The 26,881-nt window shown below is 42.1% G+C and overlaps 4 protein-coding genes across 4 annotated transcripts; 2 read left to right on the top strand and 2 right to left on the bottom strand.

Moving 5' to 3' along the window:
* Window positions 1-2,690: 2,690 nt before the first annotated feature.
* Window positions 2,691-8,100, bottom strand: LOC136426157 (sialin-like). The gene is made up of 11 exons (XM_066415051.1): window positions 7,901-8,100; window positions 7,458-7,580; window positions 7,110-7,223; window positions 6,907-6,994; window positions 6,585-6,671; window positions 6,123-6,250; window positions 5,713-5,862; window positions 5,035-5,167; window positions 4,750-4,863; window positions 4,290-4,417; window positions 2,691-3,973 (listed from the first exon to the last, which is right to left on the bottom strand). Exons 1-11 carry the CDS (start codon window positions 8,063-8,065, stop codon window positions 3,764-3,766), a joined length of 1,440 nt encoding a protein of 479 aa, XP_066271148.1. The 5' UTR covers window positions 8,066-8,100; the 3' UTR covers window positions 2,691-3,763.
* A 1,480-nt stretch (window positions 8,101-9,580) lies between these two features.
* Window positions 9,581-24,384, top strand: LOC136426155 (sialin-like). The gene is made up of 12 exons (XM_066415049.1): window positions 9,581-9,696; window positions 10,690-10,875; window positions 11,576-11,705; window positions 12,221-12,327; window positions 12,572-12,659; window positions 13,013-13,099; window positions 13,569-13,693; window positions 14,009-14,161; window positions 14,679-14,808; window positions 23,123-23,244; window positions 23,800-23,919; window positions 24,189-24,384. The coding sequence occupies exons 1-12, from the start codon at window positions 9,679-9,681 to the stop codon at window positions 24,381-24,383; spliced, it is 1,461 nt and encodes a 486-aa protein (XP_066271146.1). The 5' UTR covers window positions 9,581-9,678; the 3' UTR covers window position 24,384.
* On the top strand, window positions 15,483-17,674 carry LOC136426156 (sialin-like). Its single transcript, XM_066415050.1, has 3 exons — window positions 15,483-15,538; window positions 16,258-16,377; window positions 16,867-17,674. Exons 1-3 carry the CDS (start codon window positions 15,488-15,490, stop codon window positions 17,059-17,061), a joined length of 366 nt encoding a protein of 121 aa, XP_066271147.1. The 5' UTR covers window positions 15,483-15,487; the 3' UTR covers window positions 17,062-17,674.
* A 424-nt stretch (window positions 24,385-24,808) lies between the features above and the next one.
* LOC136426154 (proteasome subunit beta type-2-like) lies at window positions 24,809-26,680 on the bottom strand. Its single transcript, XM_066415048.1, has 4 exons — window positions 26,551-26,680; window positions 26,178-26,340; window positions 25,703-25,752; window positions 24,809-25,390 (listed from the first exon to the last, which is right to left on the bottom strand). The coding sequence occupies exons 1-4, from the start codon at window positions 26,572-26,574 to the stop codon at window positions 25,283-25,285; spliced, it is 345 nt and encodes a 114-aa protein (XP_066271145.1). The 5' UTR covers window positions 26,575-26,680; the 3' UTR covers window positions 24,809-25,282.
* Window positions 26,681-26,881: the final 201 nt, after the last annotated feature.

The raw sequence follows: 26,881 nt of genomic DNA, 5'->3' as shown, positions 1-26,881 counted from the left end.
TGTTAGGAGCAAACTTTGAGGAAAATATCTTCCTCAGTCCACTATCACACGCAGCATTTAGACAAAAAAGTGTTCCTCACAAACCTTTGTCGTCTGCTTGACAACAGGATTCTGGTTAACAATATGGCGGCGGGAAAATACACGTGCCGTAGGTTGTAGCAACAGAGAGGAGTTTTGATGATTGATCACACTTAGAATCCAGTTGCAGGTTAGCAAAAGAGATTGTAATAAGTTGTCTTATAAATAATTGTGTTTAGCAGGCAGGAGATGTGACATTTGTCTTATAAACCAGCGAACAACCGTGCTGGGTGATTCTCCCACGAAGCCCCCAGACTCTGTCAATAAGGGACGGAGAGTTTTTGACGTCGCCAACTTCTAATGCATGGTTATCGAAGCTTTTCAGCCAGTGTTCTGAATACGTTAGTCTATCTGCTTTGCATTGCTGGCGTTATAACTGATTTTGCATGTAGCACATATCCCTAGATACGCCGTTTTCGAAAAATCGCGAATTTAAGTACCCCGCGAATTTATGTTACCCAACGTTATATACTTGTAGGAAACAGCTAAACCGATTATATATTTTTTACCTGTTTTAGATGACCGTTCTGAAGAGCCGTTTGAAAGAGAGGACGATGAGGTCATGCAAAATCTACCCGAGAAGACAGAAAAACCCCAAGAAGAGCCTCCAGTGAATAAGGGCACACACATCAAAAACAAACACAAACATCGAGGCAACAACAAACGCGTTCACCATACGGCAAATGTGAATGATAAGCACAGTGGCACTGAAAATGAAGACACAGAACCGATTAAAGACAATCCTAGCCAACATGTAGAAGTGCACCAAAATCGTGACGACGCTGGCATCGAAAACAAAGATGGAGAACAGATGAACAGTGAACCCTTCATGCCTCCTGTGGAAGAAGACCCGGACCTAACGGATGAGGACACTAGCAACAACGGAGACGTAGATCAGCCTTTTGAAAGACTACGAAACCCAGCTGCCTGTAAGTTACAACGACTCCTAGTTAGATAGTTTTCCCAATCTCCTTCAAAATAGATAAATCAGTACTAATCAAGCAACCAATGCTACTAAATATACAACAGAAAGAAGGGAAGTCTATAGACAAGAAAACGCCAAGTTTACTGGTAATGCTAGGGTCACATTTCCAAGCCGGGGCCTGGCCTGGCAATTTACCGGAAGGAAGTATACGATATAGAAGACAACAAAACACATCAAACGTAAAAATGGTAATTTATGAGCATGATTTGTGTATATTTCTTGATATACATTTTTATTTTACGCTCCCGCAAACAGCCCGGCCGGGCCCCGGTTTGGAAATGTGACCCAAGCATAAATGAAGGTCCCTTAATCAGCCTCACTAACACAATATGCCCGTCCACACGAGGTACAATACTGTCTGGTATGACGGATTGTGTTGTGAGATTTTCCGTTCGGTTTATATTTCAGTGGGTCAAGATAATTCACAAAGAAGCGGGGACGTTGGTGATGGAGAGGGGGCTGTGCACGAAAGGCCGCAGTGGGTGAAAGAGGGTGACGTGACCGACGAAGGTGATTCTGTTTTGTATCATTCTCTGTGATCTAACGTTATATACTTGAATTTAAGTCATACATACGAAGAGATTTCTTGGTTATGTAGAATGTATTTGCCAAGTCATTGTGCTTTCCCGCGCTTGAAGGCTCTAGATATTGATACGGAGCACTGGGAGGACCTTGCATGCAAGTGACCGTTCCAGGTGGAGAGGCACACTGTCCAGATAGCTCAAATCAGGAGAAGCCAGACTGATGCACAGCGCAGAAGAAAAGCGGATCCGCAGAAAAGAGCTTTGCAACAGAACTGAGTCAGCTTACAGATGTGATTTTTGTGGCAGAGACTGCCATTCTCGTATAGGGCTGTTTAGCCATAGTCAATGTTGTAGGGCTGTTGTGAATTAGGATTTTACCATGGTCAATACTGACCGACGGAGGCCATATATAGTGTGCTTTCCTGCGCTAATTCTCCCTTGATTCTATTCTATAGATGAGCCAAGTGCACTACCAGAGGCACTTACACTTGAGGTTGGGATTCCGGTGGTGCTGACCGTGCTCGCAGCAGCCTTTGTCCTTGCTTACAAGTAAGTATAAAATGTAGAAGACTTTCCACAGAGTATAGAAAAGTATCCTGATTAAAGATCACTGATACTTGTGGTTTTGTTGATCAGTGATAACAATTATAAGATAAAGTCTGGTGTGTGTACTGTACATGTGAATAAATACACCAGTTTTTAAACTGATTTCTTGAATAATATTGCATGTATGTGTGATCTTAAAGTTTATTCTTAAAGCGTTTTGCCCGAAATGAAATGTCGAGTGCCTACGCAGGATCGCTGATTTACTAAAATTAGATGTCAACAATTTTGTTACACAAAGGTGATTAAAACGCTGTGCTCCGCAGGATGCCGTGTAAAGGAACACAACTGAAGACAAGGAAAAGAAGCAGGTCTGAAGACTTCACCGCTGATATGCTGGAGCTGCCAAGTGTCAACAGACCACGTCTTTTAGGGAGTTATTCCATCAAACAATCATGAGAAGGTTGAATTAAAAAATACCAGTTGGTCTAAGATAATTGTGTTCATTATGAAAGTGCTTAGGAAGGTTTTACAAATGGCTGAATTTACAGAACATGGTATACCAAACAATAAATTCTTTATTTTTGTCCTTTCGAATCTTCTTGGAAGACTTTGGAAAACTTTGCTCAGGGTTCGAAGTACATTTTGTGGAAGGAATAAAATTACCAGTACGTTTTATGATGCCTAACATAGGTAAGTGGAAATGTATATCGAAGTCACAAATTAGGAACATATCAAACCAGTTTTAAGATGCCTAACATAGGTAAGTGGAAATGTATGTCGAAGTCTTAAATTAGGAACATATCAAACCATCATTAAAGAGTGAAGACGTAACTTTGTCATGTGTTAAGCTGGGACTGTGTATCACGCTATGTGTAGAGCATATATATATTTGTTAATCTCTATAGTAGTGTATTTTTCTTTCTTTTAAGACCGGGCTAGTATCTAAAGATTATAACTATTATGAAAGAATTGACCATAATTTGTATATTGTTGACACTACTGAATTCCTAATATGCGAAATTTATGCAACATTTGATAAGTTATTATAAGGCAGAACTTTAAACTGCAACATTACATTTTTGATTTACTGATATGAGCAAACAAGCTTTAACGAAATGATATGAAACATTCTTCATTTCAAACATAATTAGAATCAATATCCATAATGATAGTTATCATTACTTTGTTTACTTCAGTTTATCTTTGTGACAAGAGTCTTATGACTTCAGGCCTTAACTGTAGGTTTAGAATACGAATTTACTGAGATCATTCTACTTTTGGGACTAAACTCAGTTCACAGCATTCGATACAATAAAAGATAATGAAGAACAAATCAAATACTTGTGTGTGACTTCTTTGATGTATTTGGAAAGTAATAAAAAAGTGTACATCTCCGCCATTTCCTCACGTTGTTTCCTTAAGAATGTCAATGGTGTGCAGAGATAAATATGTGTGGACAATCAGAAATACCAAGTAACCTTTGGTCAAAAATGACTTTAAACCCAAACCTAAATATATGGAATGGTTGTTTAGAATCATTATGTCTGTTATATAGCATGGACAGCCGTGGGCGGAATAACGACGTCAAACTATCTGTATTGGTGTAATCTAAATCAAACAGAATCCGGATTCAATCTTCTCTAGTTTCTTCCTTGTGCCTTTGGTTTTGAATGTTTGGGATGTCCTCGAGGAAGAAGACGTCTGGATCTGCACTACTTTCGTCCGGCGCCTTTGCCCAAGGTTGAATGTCTGTGCGCAACAACAGGAGGACAACTATCCCCCCTAAGACGTATATCGCTGCGCCAATCCAGAAGATGTTCATCCAAGCCTCCCTAGTTTGCTAAAAGAGATGGTATTCATTAAGATTCGATTCACAGAATGAGATCTGATAGGTGTCGGCAACATGATCAGTATATCCTTTACACCCCAGAGTACAGTTAAAAAAAGAAATATGCGAACAATGATCAATAGCGCAATGCACTATAAGAAATGACAATGATAACACAATAACCGTAATGACATCTTTACAACCAGACGTATGAAACACACGGTGAATGATTTTAAACATGAATGAAAGGAGAACGACAGAATATCATAAATTTTACATCATAAGAACTTCACGTAAAAAACAGTTCTAAGGATGGTGTGTCACTTACGTTGTTGTTGGTCATAGCACCGATGATTTCGGGCGCAACGAATCCTGGGATGGTCCCGAACACGTTGGTGATCCCGAACAGTATGCCTCCGAACCTCGGGGCGATCTCAATGTGACAGATCTTAAACCCTGCACAAGGAGGAAGCCATATTGGATTTAACTGCAAAATCCCTTTCCTGGAGCACTTATGCAAGACACGGAAATACATGTAGCAACTCAATAGATAAAAACCACTGGCATACCTCTATACTTGTCTGTCAGAGGTTCCAATAAATATGTACTCCCTTTCTATCCGCACTCCCAACAGTAATCACCTTCCTGGACCATTTACCCAAGAAACGAAACTGAAGCAACTTGATAAATCAAAGGCAATGGCATAACTTTACACTTGTCTGTCAGCAATTCCGATAAATCGATCGACCTGACCCCGAGTGCGCTGCAGTGTATCTACGCATGCTCACCTGGAGTTGAAAGTCCACCAAAGCCCGCTGACAGAGCCAACATCGCCACTGCGGCTGCGCGGTCGCACCCCACAAATCCAGAGATGATCAGAAAGATGGCGGGAAGGAACTGTCCTGTTTGACGGTAGAATGTTCATATTCAACTTTAGAATGATGTTCCTGTTATAGATTCTGTATGTAAAAAGTTGTTTTTGTGTGGTTTCACACCACTTAGATTAAATTAGCTTTCGTATGGTCTGCAAGAACAAAATTTCAAACTTAATAGTTAGATACTTTAGTACTAACCCATTGACGTCAGTAGTCTACGAGAGTTCAGGGTGTCCAAGATATCACGTGACCTGATGACGTCAATGATCCAGCCTCCAGTGACAGTGAACACCCAGATGGTCAGAGGCGACAGGGCGGAGAGAAGACCATTCTAGGAAAAAAATAAAGAGTAGTATTGTCCTTGGTACTGGATAAAACATCAAGAACTACTGTACTGTCCTTGGTACTGAACAAGACATCAAGAACTGCTACATTGTCCCTCGTGTTGAATAAGATATCAAGAAGTACTACACTGTCATTGGCACTGAATAAGATGTCAAGAACTGCTACATTAGGTACTGAATAAGACATCAAGTACTGCTACACTGTCCTTGGTACTGAATAAGACATCGAGTACTGCTACACTGTTACTGGTACTGAATAAGATATCAAGAACTGCTACATTGTCCCTTGTATTGAATAAGACATCAAGTACTGTTTTACTGTCCCTGGTACTGAATAAGACACAAATAAACCAGCTACACTGCCCCTGGTACTGAGTAACACATCAAGCACTGCTACACTGTCCTTGGTACTGAATAGGACTTCAAAACTGACAATTTCTCTCTGGTAATGAAAAAGACGTCATCAAGATCTGCTACACAGTCACGTTCTCTGAATAAAGATCATTATAGTGGTCCTGACACGCTTATTTACCTCCGCAATGTTGAACCCCAAAATGGCGTCCATGTAATTGGGCAGGTTAGTCAACATAGTGTAGTTTCCCCAGTTGTTACAGAAGTGACCAATCAGAAGGCACCACACAACTCTGGATTTGGCAAACTCTAGCCATGGCACTGGGATGTCCTGTGGAGGAAAAAGATCAATGAAATTCTTTCATTATCTATGTGCACGTAGCTATATGAATATACACGTGACGACAGTGGCAAGTTGCCATATGTAGAGCAAGAGACTATACGATTTTGCTATTTTCGGTATAAAGTTTCTGTCAATTACTGGTTGCGAAATCTAACTGTATTCTACGATATACGCACATGTGCCAGCTTCGTACAAGTGCTATCGCGAGTTTGCATAAGACAACCAACGAAATAGCCACGTGTAGATACCTCTTGTGTATTTGTCCCGATAGAATTTTCAATGTACTCTCGTTCTTCTTCAGAGATCCTCGGGTGTTCGGCAGGAGAGTCATGCACCAGTAGCATCCATGCCACGAACCACACGAGGGACACGATTCCTGATAAAAAAAATCTTTTACTGACATAACAACAGTACAGCGACTTTCGTGAGGTCTACTGCATCTATACATACAAACAGTCAAGTGAATACTAATGAATCAACCCGTACCTGATATAAGCAAGGAATCGACACAACACAAATATACTGAGTATCATATAGATGATTTCACTAACGTAGCAAAATACGCCAGCGTTACAATTTCACATGACGTTTGATAAGGCGGACAAGACACATGATCTGCCAGTGTCATTTCTCTCCTTTTTACACTATGAACGTTCTCTTGCGGGCTGGAAGGACTGGCTTAGATCTGTTACATATTGATAAGACCCTACCTGTGATGTAGAAGACCCATGGCCAGCCGATCGTGTCTATGATGTACCCAGACAGCGCCAGGGCGATCACCGTGCCAACATTCGTGCCTGAAAACATATAGTTTATATTGTACGTCTGTCTGCTTGTGTGCTGCATAATCTGGATAGTACATTGTGTCATTAAAATTAGAGAAAAGTCTATCAAACTTGTCATGAAAGAAAACATTTAACTCCATGTTGCCAATTATATATATATATATATATACCTATATTGCAAACTCTTGTCACTACGACTTAAACGTGCTTTCTAACATATAGAATTTAAAAAAATATGGGGTCTTACCTGTACATGTGATGGACAACAGTCTGCTCCGTTCAAGAGGCGGTGCCCACTTCCCCCACATGCCGTGATGAGCAGGAAAAATCACGCCCTGAAACAGGGCAAATGATGACTTCAATGTTGACGCTGATAGTGGGAAAATGCCCATCTCAACGAGTTGAGAATAATGTACAAGCGGTGCAGATCTATACAGATAGGAGGCGTACCTGGAAGAAGCCCATGAAGAATCGCACAAAGAACAGGAACCAGAAATCCACTCTGGCCGCCACGGGGGTCAGTAGGGTCAACACAGCGCCTATCAGCATGCTTATGCCGTACACCTGTGTCGAACACAAACATCAGAAAATCAAAGTCAAATAAACAAACAAATACATGAAAATATTTCGCTTTCAAACTTGTTTGAAAAGCACATAGTGCCTATGCAATAACCTCAGGTCTTCAGATCTACTAGACCAGTATCAGTCATTTTGCATCTATATAACTTTACATATATTGAAGAGACTCGAAGATAAGATATCTGCCAGAAGAACGCAGGAGTCAGGGGGGAAAGGTACCTTCTTCCCGCCGAACTTGGTCTCCAGGTATCCCCCAGGCACCTGCATGAAGACGTACCCGTAGAAAAAGGCGCTAAGGATGCGACCTTTCTGTGTCTCGTCCCAGTCGAACTCCCCTTGGTTCTGCGAAAGAGTGGAAAAAGGTTCTCCTTTGAACATATTTATGGCAACAGGACTGATACATTGCGTTGAAGTCACACTACATTGCAGTCAAGTCTCACAAATGTTTTTAAGTGCCGAGCATAACTCGAGAAGCTGTGAATGGATCCTTATCATATTTGGTAGGCGGGTAGGGGTCGGGAAAACGGAGGTCATAAGTTTGATAACGGGCGGCTTTCTAGGGTATTGCAGTTTTAATATCTCGTGTTCTGGACATGCTATGGTTATGATTTTTGAGTGATAGATAGCTCTTGTGTAGATAAAATCGGTGCAATAAACCAAACCGTAGTTTTATTGGCATCAGTTGATCCGAAGCTGAATTCTCCACAGATGCTGGTTGACCCGTCCGTCCCGTTCCCAGCAGCCTCCGGGGTCCTGATCATGGCGACTATGGCGACACTGATGTTGGAGCGGAGGATGTAGGCGTTCATCATCCCCAGGAAGAACATGGCCGTCAGGACGTAACGGGCCGGGACCCATTCGCACGGCTGGGACGGGGCAGACGACAGATATCAGGGAGAGAGACATCTTTATTGACACAACAAAAGTACACCGACTTTCTATAGGTCTGCTACATCTTTGCATTCGGCTTTACGGTATAGTTTAAGAAATACTAGTATTATGTCTGTTATGACCAACCATTATATGAAGGTGAGATAAACATCACAAGTTTGACACAAAATTTTGCTACAACAAATGCAGTAAAAACATCTCTCACATATGAAGTCAAGTCGTTTCAAAGTCACAATTCAGTTGAGTTTCAAGAAAAGAAGGACTCAAATTTTGCATATCTCAATGCGCATTCCACAATATTTGATAACACCACTGGATAAATATGTAAATAGTGCATGTTTGTAAAAAGGTACTAAATTGGCGTATTTTTGTTTGCCTGTTTCTCATTCTGGTCGCCTCAGATAAGAAGTAAACATGATAAAGACGCCTGACAAAAGAGTTGTTCCTTGTCACAACTTGTTCACGCAAAGTATGACCCTTTAAACTTTGCTCTCCATTTCTTACTGTTTATCCTTGTCAACGGAGGGCAGGAGACGTAAATATCTGACGACAGGCAAACACCTTCAAAAGCTTACACTGCTCTGCTAAATCTAAATACCAAATGTCAGAACCTCAGGATTCGTAATCACATATTAGTTAAGATCTTTAATTCTAACAATGCACTAGCCTAGTAACCACCTTACGCATACATGTTGGCTTACCTTAAGCTTAAATATCTTAAATCTTTAAGCTTAAAGTGTTTTACCGGCCCCATCCCTACTAAGAATAGGCCTTTTGTGACAGCCTATCTTTTCAGTTGGCCTTTCTGACTACCCCCGTTCCTCTGTAGGGCGAAGTAGATAGCGGGATTATAACTGAACACCAGCCTGTACCAAAATCTAGACTGTAGAATCGCTGACTATTCAAGTTCAAAATCTTGTAAGAAGCTACGTAAGCACTACGTACTATTGCGATGTGAGAACATACCTTCTTTTTAAACTTTGCCATGAAGCCTTCCTTAGTCGTAGAGCCCAGAATAATGCAGCTTCAAGAGTGTCTTATTCAAGGACGGTAGACCATAAGCTTCACCCTGTTGCTAAAATGTGACCAGTGCCGGCGCGGCTCTCCCGGCCTCCAGTAAACAAGTAGCCATTTATTAACTTGTCGACCCCAATCTGTAACTGTACACATGTGTGGTCCAGGCATTACTATTTTCTGATGCAGGACCAGCTTTATCCTGGATGGTCTACATTCTCTACAACATGTTGAGTCGTCTTTCCGACATCATGCAAACAATCCAAAGTTGGCTTTAGTTCAAAGACAGTAAAAACTCATGATCATTACTATACTCAGTTCGTTGATAACATTGTTTACTCCAGAAACCTTTACCATCCAATGGTTGTCCTTCGTTTGACCCAACAGACCTTCAAGTCTGTTAATGATTATCACAGATTAAATCTCATGCCAAAATCTGGCAAAGAGGTTGTGCACTTTGTCACCGCAGGTACCACAAGAGAACAGGCACAGAAAGGACTGTGAAAGTTGTATACAAACAGGCGAGTCTTGCAAAATGGGATGCATCAAACAGGTAAGGGACCCAAGATTCTTTCAATGACATAAGACATCGGGTCATACTATATTGTATGTTGGGGTGTGTGGTGGGTGTGGTGTTTGTGTCAGTGTGTTAAGGTCAGTGATGTAGGGTAGCACAAATGTCAACGGCTTGAAACTTTACACAATTGTTACATGTGATGCACTGCAACCTTTGGGAAACGAAGAAGGAGAATGTGTCCCTTTTTTGCACTTCAATAGTTGTATTGAAGTTCTACTTTTGAGAGAAAGGCACAAATCGTTGAACTGTTTGATCGGTGTAAACATATATATATCTTCTTTCCAACCCCGCCCCCAAAGATGTCAAAACACTGCCCACTCTGAGTCTCTTGGGTTTCTTGATGTCCAACAATTTAGGTCAGTCGACGTGCGATGGACGGATATCACTGACCAAAGTGCTGTTGTGGAAATTGAAAGAGTTCTAGAAATAGAGATATTGTATCATTTGGTCTCGCAGTTCAATACTAGATCTTACTAGTACGGTTGCCGCCTTTGAATGCGTTCTATAAAGAGAAGGTCGTCTCTACTATCAACTTTCTGTCCTGTTTGATTTTCAAAATGGTAAGACACCGATCGTCAGTAGGAAGTCCACTAGCACTTCCGTATTGTCTCCAAGTAGATTTTAGGAACGAAGATCGTAACATGCTTTCAAACACGTCTCGCGTTTCTGACACACAGGACTTCCAGAGTTAGAAAGTGACTATTTTCTTCCCAGCATCTGCTTGGAGATTAACACCCAATTAACATTAATCCTCCAGGTTACATAAATCCGCCACAAAAAACAGCGGGTTTGAGATATCTCTAGTGCAGCACCCCCAGGTATGCACAGTTTAGACATACAGGAGTGTATTATCCTGGGGGACTTTGGGTTGGAGGTCTGTATCTTTTCAGGGTGGCGGAATTATGTACCCTGGTGGAAATATGCTAGTAGATTACGGTTACCGCCATTTCCCCCATGATTTCATTCCAGACTCAGGGATGTGTTCACGCCCGTCACATCCTGGTGGTGGCCTGGTTCTGGGCCTTCGCCAATGTGTACATCCTGAGAACCAACCTCAGCGTCGCCATCGTCTCCATGGTCAAGAGTAACTTCTCGGCATCGGCGGCCAGCGAGTGTACCGGTGCACAGAACAACACGCCCCCTGCCGGTTGGAGCGTGAGTTGAGGGGAAAATTTCTTGGTTATAGGATTTTGGATTGGGGGTTTAGGACATCATCTAAACTATCTGATTCTGAGAGCAAATCCTAACAAGAGTTCGGAGACCTCATATCTCCATGAAATATTTTGATTATGCAAATGACCTCTACATTTGCATAATCTATGCTTGGTTAAGTACACCTTTACCTGACTAACACAGGTCACAATGTGATGTCACAATGTCCAATCATTTACCACTTAGAAGTATTATTTGGAAATTAATGATACATGTGAATACACTACTAGACACCTGAAGCAGCATCATGCTTCACCTCGGATTGAGGAAGGCAAAGGAACAAGACGAAGTATTTGAAACATATTGCTCGTGAAAACTGCTCAGAACTAGAAAGATTGTGTTGGGTGAAGTTGAGAAGTACATGACTCATGAATAAGCATCATTTTAGCTTAGCAATATTATAGCAGATCAAGAGCATTCACATAACAAACTTTTAATAGAGGTTATAAATGATGATATTAATAACATTGTATTACCAAGGAGGTTAGTATTACCAAAGGCCGCCAGTGTAAACGACCGATGGCAGTCTCGTCAGTGCAGCTGAATTAGTCTAGGGGATGTCAAGCTACAAATGTGGCCAATAAGAACCTTTTCTGAACTTGAAGTTTCTAATACTGCTTCATGTACAATGTCTGCATCACAGGAGGACGGCGAGTTTGATTGGGATGAGTGGGCCCAGGGACAGGTGCTGTCCGGGTACTTCTATGGCTACGTCTGCACGCAAATATTTGGCGGGTGGCTGGAGACAAGACTGGGTGGAAAGATAGTCTGTGGTGGGTACCGACTTGCACGAAGTTGTTCTCAAACACAGGAATTACACAAAATAGCTATTGTACACACAACTTTATAGGCCTATTTCAGTATGTCTACAAATTGCATTTCGTGGCGTACATATTTCAAACACCAACCGGTAAAGAAAACACAACAGTCTACGAAGGTGACTTCAATTGATACCAACAAGCTATGATATTCGTATTCATATTGAATATCCGGGTCACACAGTTTCTCTGGTGTGTGTTGATGTTCAAACATGATTACTTTGTAATTTGATAACTTTGTAAGAGGAGAAGATGAGACCATCTACACCAGGGCGAACGACCCTCTCTCAAGCGAGACGAGGGACGATGTCGACTTCCGACAACCTCTGACCTATGTTGCTGACGTCATACGTGTCACGTGTCCGGAGCGATTGGGTCATTCAGCTAAAGAGGACTGGGCGATGTAGTCGAAAATTTTTAAAGTGGAGAACAGTTCATTTCTACATAACCATTTATAATGCACTTATCAGGTACCAGTCAGCTGCTAGGAGGCCTGTTCACGTTGCTGACCCCAGTAGCAGCCCGGGGCGGCGTGTATGCTCTACTCGCAGTCAGGATTCTGGTGGGCTTTGTCGCGGTAGGTTTATGATATAATACGTGTCTTTTTTAATACGTTATGTCAGATATATATCAACCGACCGACCAGTCAATCCGCTAATCGCAAGCAATCAATCAATCTTTATGTTAAATCGAAGCTTGTAGACAGGCAAAAGATTTCTCGTAAAACAAGCATCACATGTATATTAAAAGGAATTTAGAACTCCTGATGTTTTAGTTGGGTATACATGTAACTATACTGCATACAATCGCGTCTGTTACAGGGCATAACGTACCCGACACACCACGGCATGTGGGGTAAATGGGCACCTATTTATGAGAGAAGCAGGCTCATGTCTATAACCATGGCGGGTAAGTCAGCTACAGTTCTTACAAAACGTTAAATGTCGAGTTTATGGAATTAGTTTTTTGAGTGACAAGTTTTCGCAAAAGACGCTAAACGTAGTTCCAAAGTCTTCAGCTTGAAGGCAATATCATAAACCTGTGGCTGTGTTATATTTCTTAAATGTAGCTTCTGCATTTCTTCCACGTAAGGTCAGGTAATGTGAAATACTGATGAAATTTTCACCGCGAATTAAGAACCACCGTTAAAATGATTCTGACATCCAACCCATTGTTTCAACTAACTAACTAACTGTACCCACCGCATAATTGAATCCCCGTGAGCTTGCAGGCACTTACGGTACTTTTTTTTTAACTTTTAGGTGCGAACTTCGGGACTGTGATCGTGCTGCCTCTATCCGGATACCTGGCGGACACGTACGGCTGGGATTCTGTCTTCTACGTCACAGGTACGTCATCCAACTATTAGTCACGGTCAAGTACGAGTCCGGCAGTCTTACCATGACATAGGGTGATGAGGTCTATGACAGTACAGTAAACAATATTTGGCCTTTGGCTCGCACCTTAACCAATTGGGAATAATTTTTGAAGATTACAGCTTCACAAAGAACACGGGAGAGGAATACAATTTTTAAAGAACACATTTCTTCTTTTTTTCCAACGAGGGACCGATCACATACAAACGTCGTGCGATCGTCGAACGATCGCGAACTCATGGCATTATTGGGATGGTTGTGCATGAATTCATCTGTCATGTTGCGGAAAGGTTGACTTAGATCATTGCCGGAACAGGTCTGTAGTTAGTTCTGACACAACTTGCTTGAAAATTCTAAGGAATCAAAATCGTGCGATGACATACAACAGATGTGGCCATGTCGTTTGGAATGCCGGTCTATCCTAAGATTGTGTATATTGCAGGCTGCATCCCCATCCTGTGGTTCGTGTTCTGGGTCATCTTCGTGTACGACTCTCCCTCCAGTCACCCCAGGATCGACCCGGAGGAGGCCAAGTACATTGAAAGCCACATCGAGACCAGAGAAGTGGTAAGAGTTGAAACGTATAAGCTAATGTGGGGAGAAGTAGAAAAAGTGAATAGATACACATCCAATTAAATTACTGCATAAGGAAAGTGCGAAAACAGAAACCTGTACTTCTAACTATACGGGAGAAACACACAAAGATATGGAAATTAGATGTCAGATAATGAACAACTGAATCCATCAGAGCGCCACTGTCAGACGTGAAAGCCAAGCCACGAGAGAAGAGTGAGAAAGTAGGCAGTGAAGAATATAGATGTAGAAAATTCGACAAAACGTTCTTTCAATGATACAATTCATGTAAATTTTCCCCTGTACTAGAAAAGTCCGCCCGTCCCATGGCTGAAGGTGGCCCGATGTGTGCCACTCTGGGCCATCGTGATCGGCCACACTTGCTCCAACTGGGGATTCTACACCATGCTGACCAACCTGCCCACCTACCTGAAGCAGATCCTGGGGTTCGACATCAAGGCGGTACGTAGCATAAGCTCCTGTCACACATGGCCGACCATGGCCTCCCGACATAGACCTTCCCAGACCATAGAAGGAAGCTAGTTGTGAGGAAGGCCATCTGTGTTGGTCGGCGAGATTGCCTACTAATCTTTACACGTCGTCTGTGCCAGCCAACTATATATATCGAGAAATCAAGGTCGGGAAAGTCATATTCTTCTTGTATACAATTATAGCTGGGGCTAGAATAGGATGGAATCCAGGCTAACCCAGTGCAGACCTTGGAACAGTGTCGGTGGTAGGTCCTGAATCCGTGACAGGGGCTAAACGCAGGTCGCGCTGGATAAGTGTAGCGCTGATGATGATAGAACAGTTTAGTTAACGCGATCTCAAGGGAGACGTCAATGGTAGAATATTATGTTTCGATGCCGTAACGTTCTACCACAGAAAATCCTATTGAGCCATCTTATGAATCATCAAAAAAAAAAAGATGCATGGAATGACGTTTGCACTTTGCTTGTTTGTTTCTTACAAAATTTAGAACGGTTTCCTGTCTGCCCTCCCTCACCTGGCCCTGATGCTGTTCGTGATGACCGGAGGGTTCGTTACTGACTACATCAGGAAACACTGGGTCAGCACCCTCACCGCCCGCAGGATCATGACTTTCCTCGGTACGTACAATCTATGACGGGACAGAGCCTCTCAAGCGGACTATACAATATATCTTGAGGAGGCTCTGCTTTGTGCTAAGGTCACGATTCCATTGGAACCTGGGGCCCAACCGGACAATTAGCGGGATCAAAAAGAATGATATAAAAAAAAACACCAAAAAGATGCCAAAAATGATCTTTCACGAAAACAGCCCGACTGGGCCCCGGTTTGGAAAACTGACCTTAGCATAACCAGGCTGAGGTTTCCACTTTTGTAGGCGTGGCATCCAATCAGTTATCAGCCAATCAGAGAATCACCTAGATGTTTTCTTTGAGTAAAGCCGATTCTCTGATTGGCTGACAGCTGGTTTGAGGTAATGTCCACAATATTGGAAAGCTCAGCCCGGTTTAGCAGAGCCTCCCCATAGTATATTGTATAGGCCGGGAGTGAGGCTCTGCGTAGGAGAACAGGTAGGGAGGGGTGGAAAGCACGGAGAAAATAGATAAAGATTCCGAATACAGGAATGGAACTTCTATGATAAATTGGACATTAAAAATCATTATAGCTATATACAATGCAAACTTAAACAGCAGGCCTAGGCTAGCTAACACCAGGCAGAAGAGAGCAGTTGTATTAAATGAACAGTTTATTCTACCTCCATGTCAAACTAGGTCAAATTCCACCGCTGCAGGTGTGGCGATGCTCGCGCTGTCCGTGGCGTTTGGAGGACTGGCTGTCCCTGGATTTAAGGTACAAAATGTATCTCCAATGATACTGGTCCTGATCTCCAAGCAGATCTATCGGTGGCAGAGACCGTACGTATCCAACCGGCAAAAAGGAGTTTTAATCGCGATCAAGTGTGGCGATTAAAAGTCGTTTTGCCAATTAGATACGGCCTTTGCCACCGATAGATCTGCTTGGAGATTAACAGATCCAGCGTTAACATCAGACGTTGGTATATTAAACAAAAGCTAGCTGTCTAACGTTAAAAATCCGGGACATGAGATATCAAAACCAGAAATTTTGCTGCAGTACCATGGAAAGACGCTGGGAGATCTATATTCAAACTTATAATTTGTCTTGCCAGCACCTACCCATAAACCAAATATCATCAAGGTCCATCCGTAGCTTCTTGCATTATGTTATCCACAAACAAACAAACAAACAAACAAAGAAACACACAAACAGACTAAATATACCCTGATTCGCAGAAAAAATTTTTTCGATGGTCCTCATATCTTTTAAAATGGGTTGACGTCAAGTGGCAAATCAACAAGTTAGGCGCTGGGTATGGCCCTGACGACTGATAAACCCATACAACATGTTATACATGTCATGTTATAACCTAACACTTAAGCAAGAGAAGCCCTTCAATAGTCGCCACGGGTAGCATAAGATCAGTATGACACTGAGACTGGGTCTAAAACATTGATTTGAATTAAGAGTAAGGCGCCATGTGTTGTTTCCAGTTGTCCCATGTTGAGTTGGCCCCCCGGTTCGGAGGAATCCTGTACGGCATCACCAACACGTTTGGTAACATCCCCGGCTTCGTCACACCGCTGGTGGTCGGCGCACTCACCAACAATAATGTAAGTCAGTCTGATATTGTCATCTATTTGTGTTCGTGTTAGATATATATCTGATTTTTGACATCATTTTGCACTTGCCATCCGGTTTACAGCCGGAAACAGGAGTCTCTAAATTAGTATCTCACTGGACTGCAGCGCCTTGGTGACCTCTCTGCGACCTAAATTGGATCTGTGTTACCCTTAACTTTCTATTGGGAATATGATGCAAAATGTACAAAGGGGATCTATTCGTCTTTTTATCCTGATTCGTGTACCCAAACCCTGACATGATGAATCCACAAAACGCGAACGCCCAAAACTACATGATTTTCTACGCACTTCTCTGCGAGGGTTTGCTATTTGCCTCCAGCTCAGAACGGATTCTCCCAAATTGATCATTTATCTCTCAAACCACTGCAGGAGGTAAATTATTTTGGACATCATGGAGTATAGTATAGTAGGCTTATCAACCTTAACGTATGGTTTTCTTGAACACTTTCCGACCTGCAGCAAACCCGGGAGGCGTGGCAGACGGTGTTCTGGATCGGCGCGGGTATCTACGTGTTCGGCGGGCTGGTGGTGCTGGTGTTCCTGCGGACGGACGTCCAGGAATGGGCCAAGGACCCGGAGGGAGAAAAGGGCCCGGAACCCGGCGATCTCGCTTCTGACAATACTTCAACAAGAAGCAGCACAACTCGTCTGTAAACGTTACATGATAACTCTTAAATAATCGCTGAATAGTTCAAAGTTGGTAATTCAATGGTCAACAAATCTAGACTTATGGAAATGGTTAAACTGTTCTCCAACTCAAACATTTTCGACTGAATCCCTAAGTTTTCATCAGCTCTCTGACCCAATCGCTCTGGACACGTGACTTGTCGCACATGTGACGTCAGCAATGGGTCAAAGGTTGTTCAGGTTCGATGTCGCCACCGGAACTTTGTTAACCACTAGGACTTTGTTAACCACTGTTGTGAATGTTTCAACGCAATTCAAATGATACTTGTAACAAAGCTCTAACCTAACCAGGTATTTGTGTGTAAGCACTGTATCATCCTAGGAGATCTAATATGGATCATAATCAACTAAAAGACTAAGGTCTCTGTAACAAGTGGCTGAATTGTAGTAAATCAAAGGTAGATTGAAAGTTAGGTTGTGGCTTATCTCTTCAGGCCACTGTTAATGTGACTGTTAATTTGACTGGTGATTATTCTATTAACTTAGATCATACTTAGTAAATATATCATAAATCAAAGAATCATCTAACCAATAGCTACTTTTCCATTTATATTATTATGAATAAAGACAAAGAGATTTGGTACGTTTTCAACCTTTAATTCAAGGGGAAATATAGCAAAGTCAAAGACTACACATATATACCTGAATGTTGTCCATCATGTCAAGACCTAATAATGTATATGAGCAATATGAAAATGATCAAATGATCTGGGCAATATAAACGTTGAGCAAAGACAACGGGCTTAAAGTCAGGGAAAGTTTTCTGTTGTGTAGAGAAGTCCTAAAAGAAATGGCTTCCCGACTGGATTGGAGGTTGCTCTCTACAGCAAAAATTGGGATGCTTACTTTAAGGGAGTAGCTCTACATATCATTATTATTGTCTGACGTAAGGGCATTAGTACCGCCAGAGATTCCTGCGCAAGACCGTGCTGGAGTTATCACTGACATGATCCTTTACGCAGAAACGTTACATCTACACCACTAAAAATGTGACCGGTACCGCTTAAATGGCCTCCCTGTAAAAAAAGTAGCCATTTATTAACTTGTCGACTCCAAATGTGTGCCCCAGGCATACATGAACCTATCTTCTAATGCAGGGTGAGTTTACATACATGCTGTAGGATATGTCTACAACATGTTGATTGTCGTTGATTAGCGAAGTTGTCTTGTTGACATATATGCAAACTATCCAAAGTTGGGTCTAGTTTAAAGACAGTGAAAACTCATGACGTTTATGACAGTGTTTACTCCAGAAAAGCATCCAATGGTTTGAGTTTATCCAGATCCACAATTTGCTTAACAACATACAAGTACATTACAGCTTATCTTCCTGTGGTTGTCCTTTGTTCGACCCAACAGACCTTTAACTTGTTCAAATCTGTTAATGATTGTCACGGACTAAACCTGATGCAAGATCTGAACAATAGAGTGTTAGGTGCACTTTGTCACCACAATACAACAGACACAGAAAGAGCTGGGAAAGACTGCAAGAGTCGCCCTGTTGTGCACAAACAGAAAAATCTTGCAGAATGGAGTGCATAAAAAAGGTAAGGGCATCAAGATACCTTAAGTTTTGTATTGGCAAAAATACACCAGACTAGTTTATGCTGTGGTGTTGTATTGTGTGTGTGTAAGGGTCAATTATATAGGGTAGTACAAATGTCAACGGCTTGAAACATTCCACAATTGTTATATCTGAAACACTGAAAACATCTAAAAACAAGGAATGATAAATTTTCACCATTTGACTTAGAAACGTAAAAATGTTGTTTTTAGGCTTTATTCATTCGCACATATAAAAAAAGGGAAGTAATTGAAAGTATCTATAAAAACGTCCAGGAGGAAAGAAGCCTGCAAGGCTTATCCATTTAGCTTCACAAATAACAATTATGAGACAAGTGTGATTAATGTAAGATGAAATAACGAACAAAGGTATAACAAATTAAAAGCCGAATACGGATCGGGAGATTGCAAATTAAGAATAAGCCATCAATTATTAGCGGTGATAAAATTTAAAGAACAAGAAAATACATATGAATACCATACACAAAATGAGTACAACTGAGAATTTCGCAATTGAAAAGAACATAAAAAACAAAAATATGACAAAAAAGATAATTACTGATAGTATATTACAGATTAAGCGTAAGAAATTCATTATTAAGGAAGACAAGAAATATTGCAATACGATAATAACATACTCAAAATGAAAACAACTGGGATATTTCACCGAACATTACTGTAAGTCATGACGACCAAACAAGAAACAGTGAAAAACTCGAACTCCTACTTATGAGTGAAGCACGACAGAAATCATTGAACTGTTTAATCAGTGTAAACATGTATATCTTCTTGCCAACCCTCGCTCTCCTGGGTTTGTTGAAGTCCTGAAAGTGCAAATGAATGAATATCATACCAAAGTGCTGTTATGGAAAGAATTTGAAAGATAGAGATATTGTAGCAGCCATCAAATAAACATTTCCCCCATGGTTTCATTCCAGACGCAGGGATGTGTTCACGCCCGCCATATCCTGGTGGTGGCCTGGTTCTGGGCCTTCGCCAATGTGTACATCCTGAGAACCAACCTCAGCGTCGCCATCGTCTCCATGGTCAAGAGTAACTTCTCGGCATCGGCGGCCAGCGAGTGTACCGGTGCACAGAACAACACGCCCCCTGCCGGTTGGAAGGTGAGTTGAATAGAAACATTTCTTGCTTGTAGGGTCTTGGAGTTCGGGACAAATCCAACCTACCTGAGAGTAAAACCTTATGTGGACCGCAGTGTCCATCTGTACATGTTCTGTTTCTGTTTCTATTCTTTTTTTTAACCGTCAAGTCTTTTTTTAACCGTCAAGAGATCAATGTCAACTGCACAAGTAATTGTGTTCTTTGGTGAAGTTTACAAATACATGACTCGTGGATAAGTATCATTTCTGAACATCTGCATCGCAGGAAGACGGCGAGTTTGAGTGGGACGAGTGGGCCCAGGGCCAGGTGCTGTCTGGGTACTTCTACGGCTACGTCTGCACACAGATATTTGGCGGCTGGCTGGAGACAAGACTGGGTGGAAAGATAGTTTGTGGTGAGATAAACAACATTATTGATCTATCTATGATTGAATACATTTCAAACACAAGTTGCACCGGTAGCTATAGGAAACAGCAGGTGGGTTTAAATTTTTGAATGTATACCGACAACCAATGATATTGCACCTTTCAGGTAGCGGTCAGCTGTTAGGAGGCCTGTTCACGTTACTGACCCCAGTAGCGGCCCGGGGCGGCGTGTACGGTCTTCTAGCAGTCAGGATTCTGGTGGGGTTTGTCGCGGTAGGGACATTCTTTTATAAATAATAACTTTATATAATACTTACTTTACCTTAGACCTTAGGTCCTCCTGTGGCTGCAGGTTATAATATGTGCCTTTTTGAATACGCCATGTCAGTTATATCTCAATCAATCAATCAATCAATCAATCTCAATCTATATTTACTTGAAATTGAAGCTTACTTACTTCCTTCCTCCACTGGACTCGTCTCTGGGCCTTCTTTCTGAGGTCGTGGGAAAATTAAAGCTTGCAAAGACATAAAAGAGGTCTCGTGAAGCAGGCTTGTGTACTTAGTACCTAAAGCAATTCAAAACTCCTGTTTTAGTTGGGTCTACATGAAGCTATACTGTTCACAATCGCGTCTGTTACAGGGCATAATGTACCCGACACATCATGGCATGTGGGGTAAATGGGCACCTATATATGAGAGGAGCAGGCTCATGTCTATAACTATGGCGGGTAAGTCAGCTGCAGTTCTTACAAACCCCTCTATGTTTAAATGATGTACATTGGACATTTTCTGGCGATCATTGGTATACAATTTCAAGGTCAATAGTACATGTCGAGTTTGCGGAATCAGTTTTTTGACTGACAACTTTTCAAAAAGACGCAAAGTGTAGTGCCACAAACACAAAGTTTTCAGCTTGAAGGCTGTGTTACAAACCAGTGTTATTTCTTATATATAGCTGCTGTATTTCATCTACGTAAGGTCAGGCCATTAGACATACGCTCTTCAACTTAGGTGCGAACTTCGGGACTGTAATCGTTCTGCCGTTTTCTGGATACCTGGCAGACACGTACGGCTGGGATTCTGTCTTCTACGTCACAGGTAAGTCATTCAACTATTAGTCAAGGTCAAGCACGGTGGTCAAATTCAAGCTCCAAAACCCCCATGTCCAGCCGAATTCGAACCTTATTTGACGATGTTCGATCTGACGTAATTCGATCCTAACTTTGTCAATGGTTGTATTTGTTTTGCTTGAAAATTCTACGGCACTGTACGACGACCTACGACGAATGTGACCGCGTCGTAACCAAATCTATCGAGGATTCTAAGCGTCGTTTGGAATACCAGTCTGTCTATAAACCTAAGATTGTGTATGTTGCAGGCTGCATCCCCATCCTGTAGTTCGTGTTCTGGGTCATCTTCGTGTATGACTCTCCCTCCAGTCACCCAAGGATCGACCCGGAGGAGGCCAAGTACATCGAAAGTCAGATCGAGACCAGAGAAGTGGTAAGAGTCGAAAAATAAAAGCCGATGTGACGAGACGTTGAACCAAATAAACACACACGCTTGACTGCGAAAGGAAATTGCATGAACAGCAACCTGTAGTTTCAATTATTAACGCCTGAAACATGACGGGCTCAAGATCTCCTTGGAAATATTGTCAGTTGATGAACGATGATTGAAGTACTTTAGTTACTGTCAGGAAAATGTAACATAAATAAATAAACAAACCGTTCTTTCGACTTGAATTTTAGACGACTCCTACATATTCTAAACTTGTTTGTTTTGCACTAGAAAAGTCCTTTCGTCCCGTGGTTGAAGATGGCCCGATGTGTGCCACTCTGGGCCATCGTGATCGGCCACACTTGCTCCACCTGGGGATTCTACACCATGCTGACCTACCTGCCCACCTACCTGAAACAGATCCTGGGATTCGACATCGAGGCGGTGGGTACAGTCCTTGTGACATACAGCCCACTTTGGGCTCCTGACCTTCTTCACGATCGTGGTTGGGAGTTGGTCATCTGCGGTTGAGAGTAGGTCGGCAAGGTTGCCTGCGTCAGCAGACATCGGATGTTGAGAAATCAAAGTCGGAAAAGTCACATTCTGCTTAGATGTGATCAGACGGGCGAACAGGAGCTAGGGTGAATTCCAGGCTACTCCAAACCCAGCGTCGACCTTGGTTGGGGAGTGGTCGTGGAAAGGCCCTGAATGTGTGACAAGGGCTAGGCACAGATTGTGCTCGTTACGTGTAGCAGATGCAACGTAACGTTTTAGTAAAAGCAATCTCAAGGGAAACATCAGCGTTAGACATGTATGTGTCGATGCCGTAACCTTATACCATAAAAAATCTAGACATCTTATAAATTGTAAGAAAGGGTTCATGAAATGACGGTTGCTTGCTCGTTTGTTACAAATTCAGAATGGCTTCCTGTCGGCCCTCCCTCACTTGGGCCTGATGTTGTTCGTGATGACCGGAGGGTTCGTCACTGACTACATCAGGAAACACTGGGTCAGCACTCTCACCGCCCGCAGGATCATGACTTTCCTCGGTATGTATGGTGGGGATATTCTCCTACGCAGAGCCTCGCCCGTGTATATACAGTATACCTTGGGAAGGCTCTGTTTTCTTTTGGTAAAGTCGATTCTTCGATTGGCTGACAGCTAGTTTGAGGCCACGTCCGCAAAAGTAGAAACCTCAGCCTGGTTTAGCAGAGCCCCCTCAAGGTATATTGTAATAGACCGCAGGCAAGGCTCTGCGTAGGAGAATTAGTTGGAAGGGGCAGAAAGCAGGGACAGATAGATAAAGGTGCCGGCGACTTGAAAAGGAATCGAATGATGAATTAGACATCAAAAATCATTATAGCTGACGTTATATGCGATACAAACTTTCATAGTAGGCTAGATAACAACAGAAGAGGGCACTTGCATATTACATTGTACTACTGAAAAATATACTCTACCTCCGTGTCATACTAGGCCAAATTCCCCCGGCCATTTTCTTCGTGTTGGCGGGGTACGTGGGCTGTGACAGGGCTGCAGGTGTGGCGATGCTCACGCTGGCTGCGGCATTTGGAGGACTGTCTACCCCTGGATTTAAGGTATATCCTACGTTAACACCAGAGACGATTGTATATGAAATAAGGCTATCTACCAGTTAAGAATCAAGACCATAGCATGCCCAGAACACGAGATATCAAAACCATAAATTTTGCTGCAGTACCATAGAATGACGCTAGGAGGTCCATATTCGAACTTGTCCTTTGTTTCGCCAACACCTACATATCATAAAGATCACTCCACAACTTCTTGACTTGTGCAGTCCACCAACAAACGCCACCGAAAACATAATCTGTAACATTGGCGAAGGTGAAAAAAAAGTCTAGCCTTCTTAGTAAAAAGTTGGGCCGAGGGAGGGTTGCTGAGAACTTTTAAAACTACTGTTCCTGTTGGTACTACTGATAGATTTCCAATGTTCCTCATCTTCTGACTTGGAATAACACGCAATCTACCTCTTTCAATTAATCAAAGTCAAACAGCAAACCATCAAGGTGGGCGCTTGGCATGACATCAGCGTTAAACTGATACTAAGTCTATGACATTAATTTGAATTGCACACACACACAAAAGATTATGGTGCCATGTGTTGTTTTCAGTTGTCACATGTGGAGTTGGCCCCACGGTTCGGAGGAATCCTGTACGGCATCACCAACACGTTTGGTAACATTCCCGGCTTCGTCACACCACTGGTGGTCGGCGCACTCACCAACAATAATGTAAGTCAGTAATGGTATTGTCATCTATTTGTGGTCATGTTAGATATAGTTCTAATTCGTAACAGTCTATCCTTCACCAGGCCTTCCAACGGGGGTACGGATCATAAAATTTGGCAATAAAAGGAATAATTGGCCAGGTGAGTCAGTCCAGGGTAAGGTTAACATTTCCCCACACGGCCAGTCAACCACTATGGTAGCCAAACTCCCCTGGCAAATTATTGTCCCTAAACATTAACTTGCGGTTTTCTTGAACACTTTCCGACCTACAGCAAACCCGGGAGGCCTGGCAGACGGTGTTCTGGATCGGCGCGGGTATCTACGTGTTCGGCGGGCTGGTGGTGCTGGTGTTCCTGCGGACGGAAGTCCAGGAATGGGCCAAGGACCCAGAGGGAGAAAAGGGCCCGGAACCCGGCGATCTCGCTTCTGACAATACTTCAACAAGAAGCAGCACAACTCGTCTGTAAACGTTGAAAAATAATCGCTGAATAGTTTCAAGTTGGTAATTCAATGGTTAACAATGCTAAAACTTTGTTTACCACTGTTAAATGTTTCAACGCAATTCAAATGATACTTGTAACAAAGTTGTAACCTAACAAGGTATTTGTTAGCACTCTATATCATCCTAGGAGATAATTCTAATGAATATGGATCATAATAAACTAAAAGATTGAGGTCTCTACAACAAGTGGCTGGGTTTTGGTAGATCAAAAGTTGATTGAAAGGTTTTGACTTAGCTCTGCTAGTAACTGTTAATGTGACGTGATTATTCTACTAACTTATAATTTATAGATCATACTTAGTAAATAGATCATACTTATATATATATTAACAAGGTATTGTAAGACCTAACCAATAGCTACCTTTCCATTTATGAACAAAGACAAAGATATTTGGTACGTTTTCAACTTTTAATTCAGGGGAAAACATAACAAAAGTTAACTGGGAAAATGACTTCACATAGATGTATATTGCTGAATGGTGTTTATCATCTCAAAACCTTATATGAGCTTAAATCTAGGCAATATAAACATTGAATGTGGAGAGAAGACAAAGAGCAGAAAGCCAGAGAAAGCATTTTCTATTGTGTTGAGAAGCCCTCAAGGACTGGACTAGAGGTTGTTCTCTACAACAAAAATATGGCTGCTTAGATGAACAAGATAGCCTGATTTATTGTATAAATCCTGGAATGCTACCTAACATTTTGTAACTGGTACAGTAAATAATGATGTGTCCCTCAAGGCAGAAGCCTTGGTCAGCCTTACAAGAATAAGTCACATATCATACCTCAATGTCTCTCCGCTCATAAGTATCTAGAGAGATATGTTTAATACAGACATAAACTTTATGGTGCAGATAGGACTACTTAGTATGGAATAGGTCTGGCTGGTATTGGCTCTAAGTCATGAATTCCGTCTTTGTCCACCATCCGTACACTGAAGGTGGGCAGGTTCACTATGAAACGCTTCTGGATCTGTGAGGATGGAAAAAGATAGGAGTTAACAAAGAGGCGACTTCATGTTTGTACTACAGTTGATTCTTGCACTTGATAACAGAATGCCCTCAAGTCAGGGTACAAGAGCACAAAAATGATCTAGGTACAAGTCCAAAATACTGGTTTAGGAACAGGTCCAAAATACTGCAACATCAATGTACTGGTACTGTGCCTGAATAGACTTACACTCAATTACATAGCTTTTTTACTTATTTTGTTACTAAGATGTGTAACGCTACCGAAAACATAACAATCTTGGCGAAGGTAATAAGTGCAGGTGAGGAGACTTACCTCAGCAATTGCCTTGTGCAGCAGTGCTACAGCCTCATCTTTGGTCATGTCTGTTAGACAGGAAAAATAACAACATTCTCTCAGACTACAGTAGGATACAACATTGCTCAAAGCTTTATCATTGACATGTTTAAAAATTAATGTGACATATGGTAAAAAAACTGCCCAAGAAGACCACTCTGGGGACTGATAAAATCTGGTCTATGTGGACAGGTAGTCACGGTCTATGTGGGCAGGTAGTCACAGTAGACAGAAGTCTTAGTGCTTGTGTCAATGGGAAAAAATAATCTAAAGTACCACCAAAAAGTGGTCACAAGGGCCAGGTGGTAGATATATAATGTAGTAGTCACAGATTTGACAGTAATCAAAACACTCAGGTGTTTTAACCTTTAGCACACTGAAGTAGCCATTTGGCACCCCATTCTCTACTAGTTACAGAGTTAGGCAGCAGGGAGAAGGCTAAAACAGCACTAACCATCCCTGTAGTATTTGTCAAAGATGCTGAGCACGAAGAATCCACCGTAGCCGTGTGCTCCGAACGGGACCTTGTTGAGCGAGGCCAGGTAATCCAGGAAGTACAGCTGGGGGCCGTCTGTCTCATCATGGCCAGCAATCAGCAGGTTCACAAAGTATGGGGTCTGTAGGTCAACAGAAGATCAAAATTATCTTCTTTCTAAAAATGACACAAAACTGAAAGCATAGATTTGCTGGTAAACATCATTTCCATCTATGTTTTTACTCTCTGCACAGAAATCAACGCTGTTAATTTTTGACTTAGAGGCATTTGTTTTTGCACGTACCGGTAAGAAAACTTATTGATTAAAATAAAGCAATCTAGAGGTCCTTACCGAGCTGCGTAGGTAGTCTGCCATGTTTTTCCTGGTGAAGTTGGCGGCAGCGTGGGGTGACAGGGTGTAACCTGCGGCAGGAAAGGTACGATTACTCCTTACTAAGTCATTGTGACAGTAAAATGATGGATTTGAATCCTAGATAATAAAAAGGGTGAGAAACTCTAGAAATTTTGTTTGCAACTAAAATTGAAGTCCCGGTGTACCGGTGCAATGGCCTGGGTAGAGTGCCCGCCTTTCAATTGGTAGGGCCTTTCAATTGGTAGGTTGTGAGTTCAATTCCCAGCCAAGTCATACCAAAGACTTTAAAAACAGTAACTGCTCTGTTTCG

Source organism: Branchiostoma lanceolatum, unplaced genomic scaffold (genome assembly GCF_035083965.1).
Source record: "Branchiostoma lanceolatum isolate klBraLanc5 unplaced genomic scaffold, klBraLanc5.hap2 Scaffold_81, whole genome shotgun sequence".
Taxonomy (NCBI): domain Eukaryota; kingdom Metazoa; phylum Chordata; class Leptocardii; order Amphioxiformes; family Branchiostomatidae; genus Branchiostoma; species Branchiostoma lanceolatum.
Note: the sequence above shows the minus strand (reverse complement) of the source record. Positions and strands in the feature narration are given on the sequence as shown.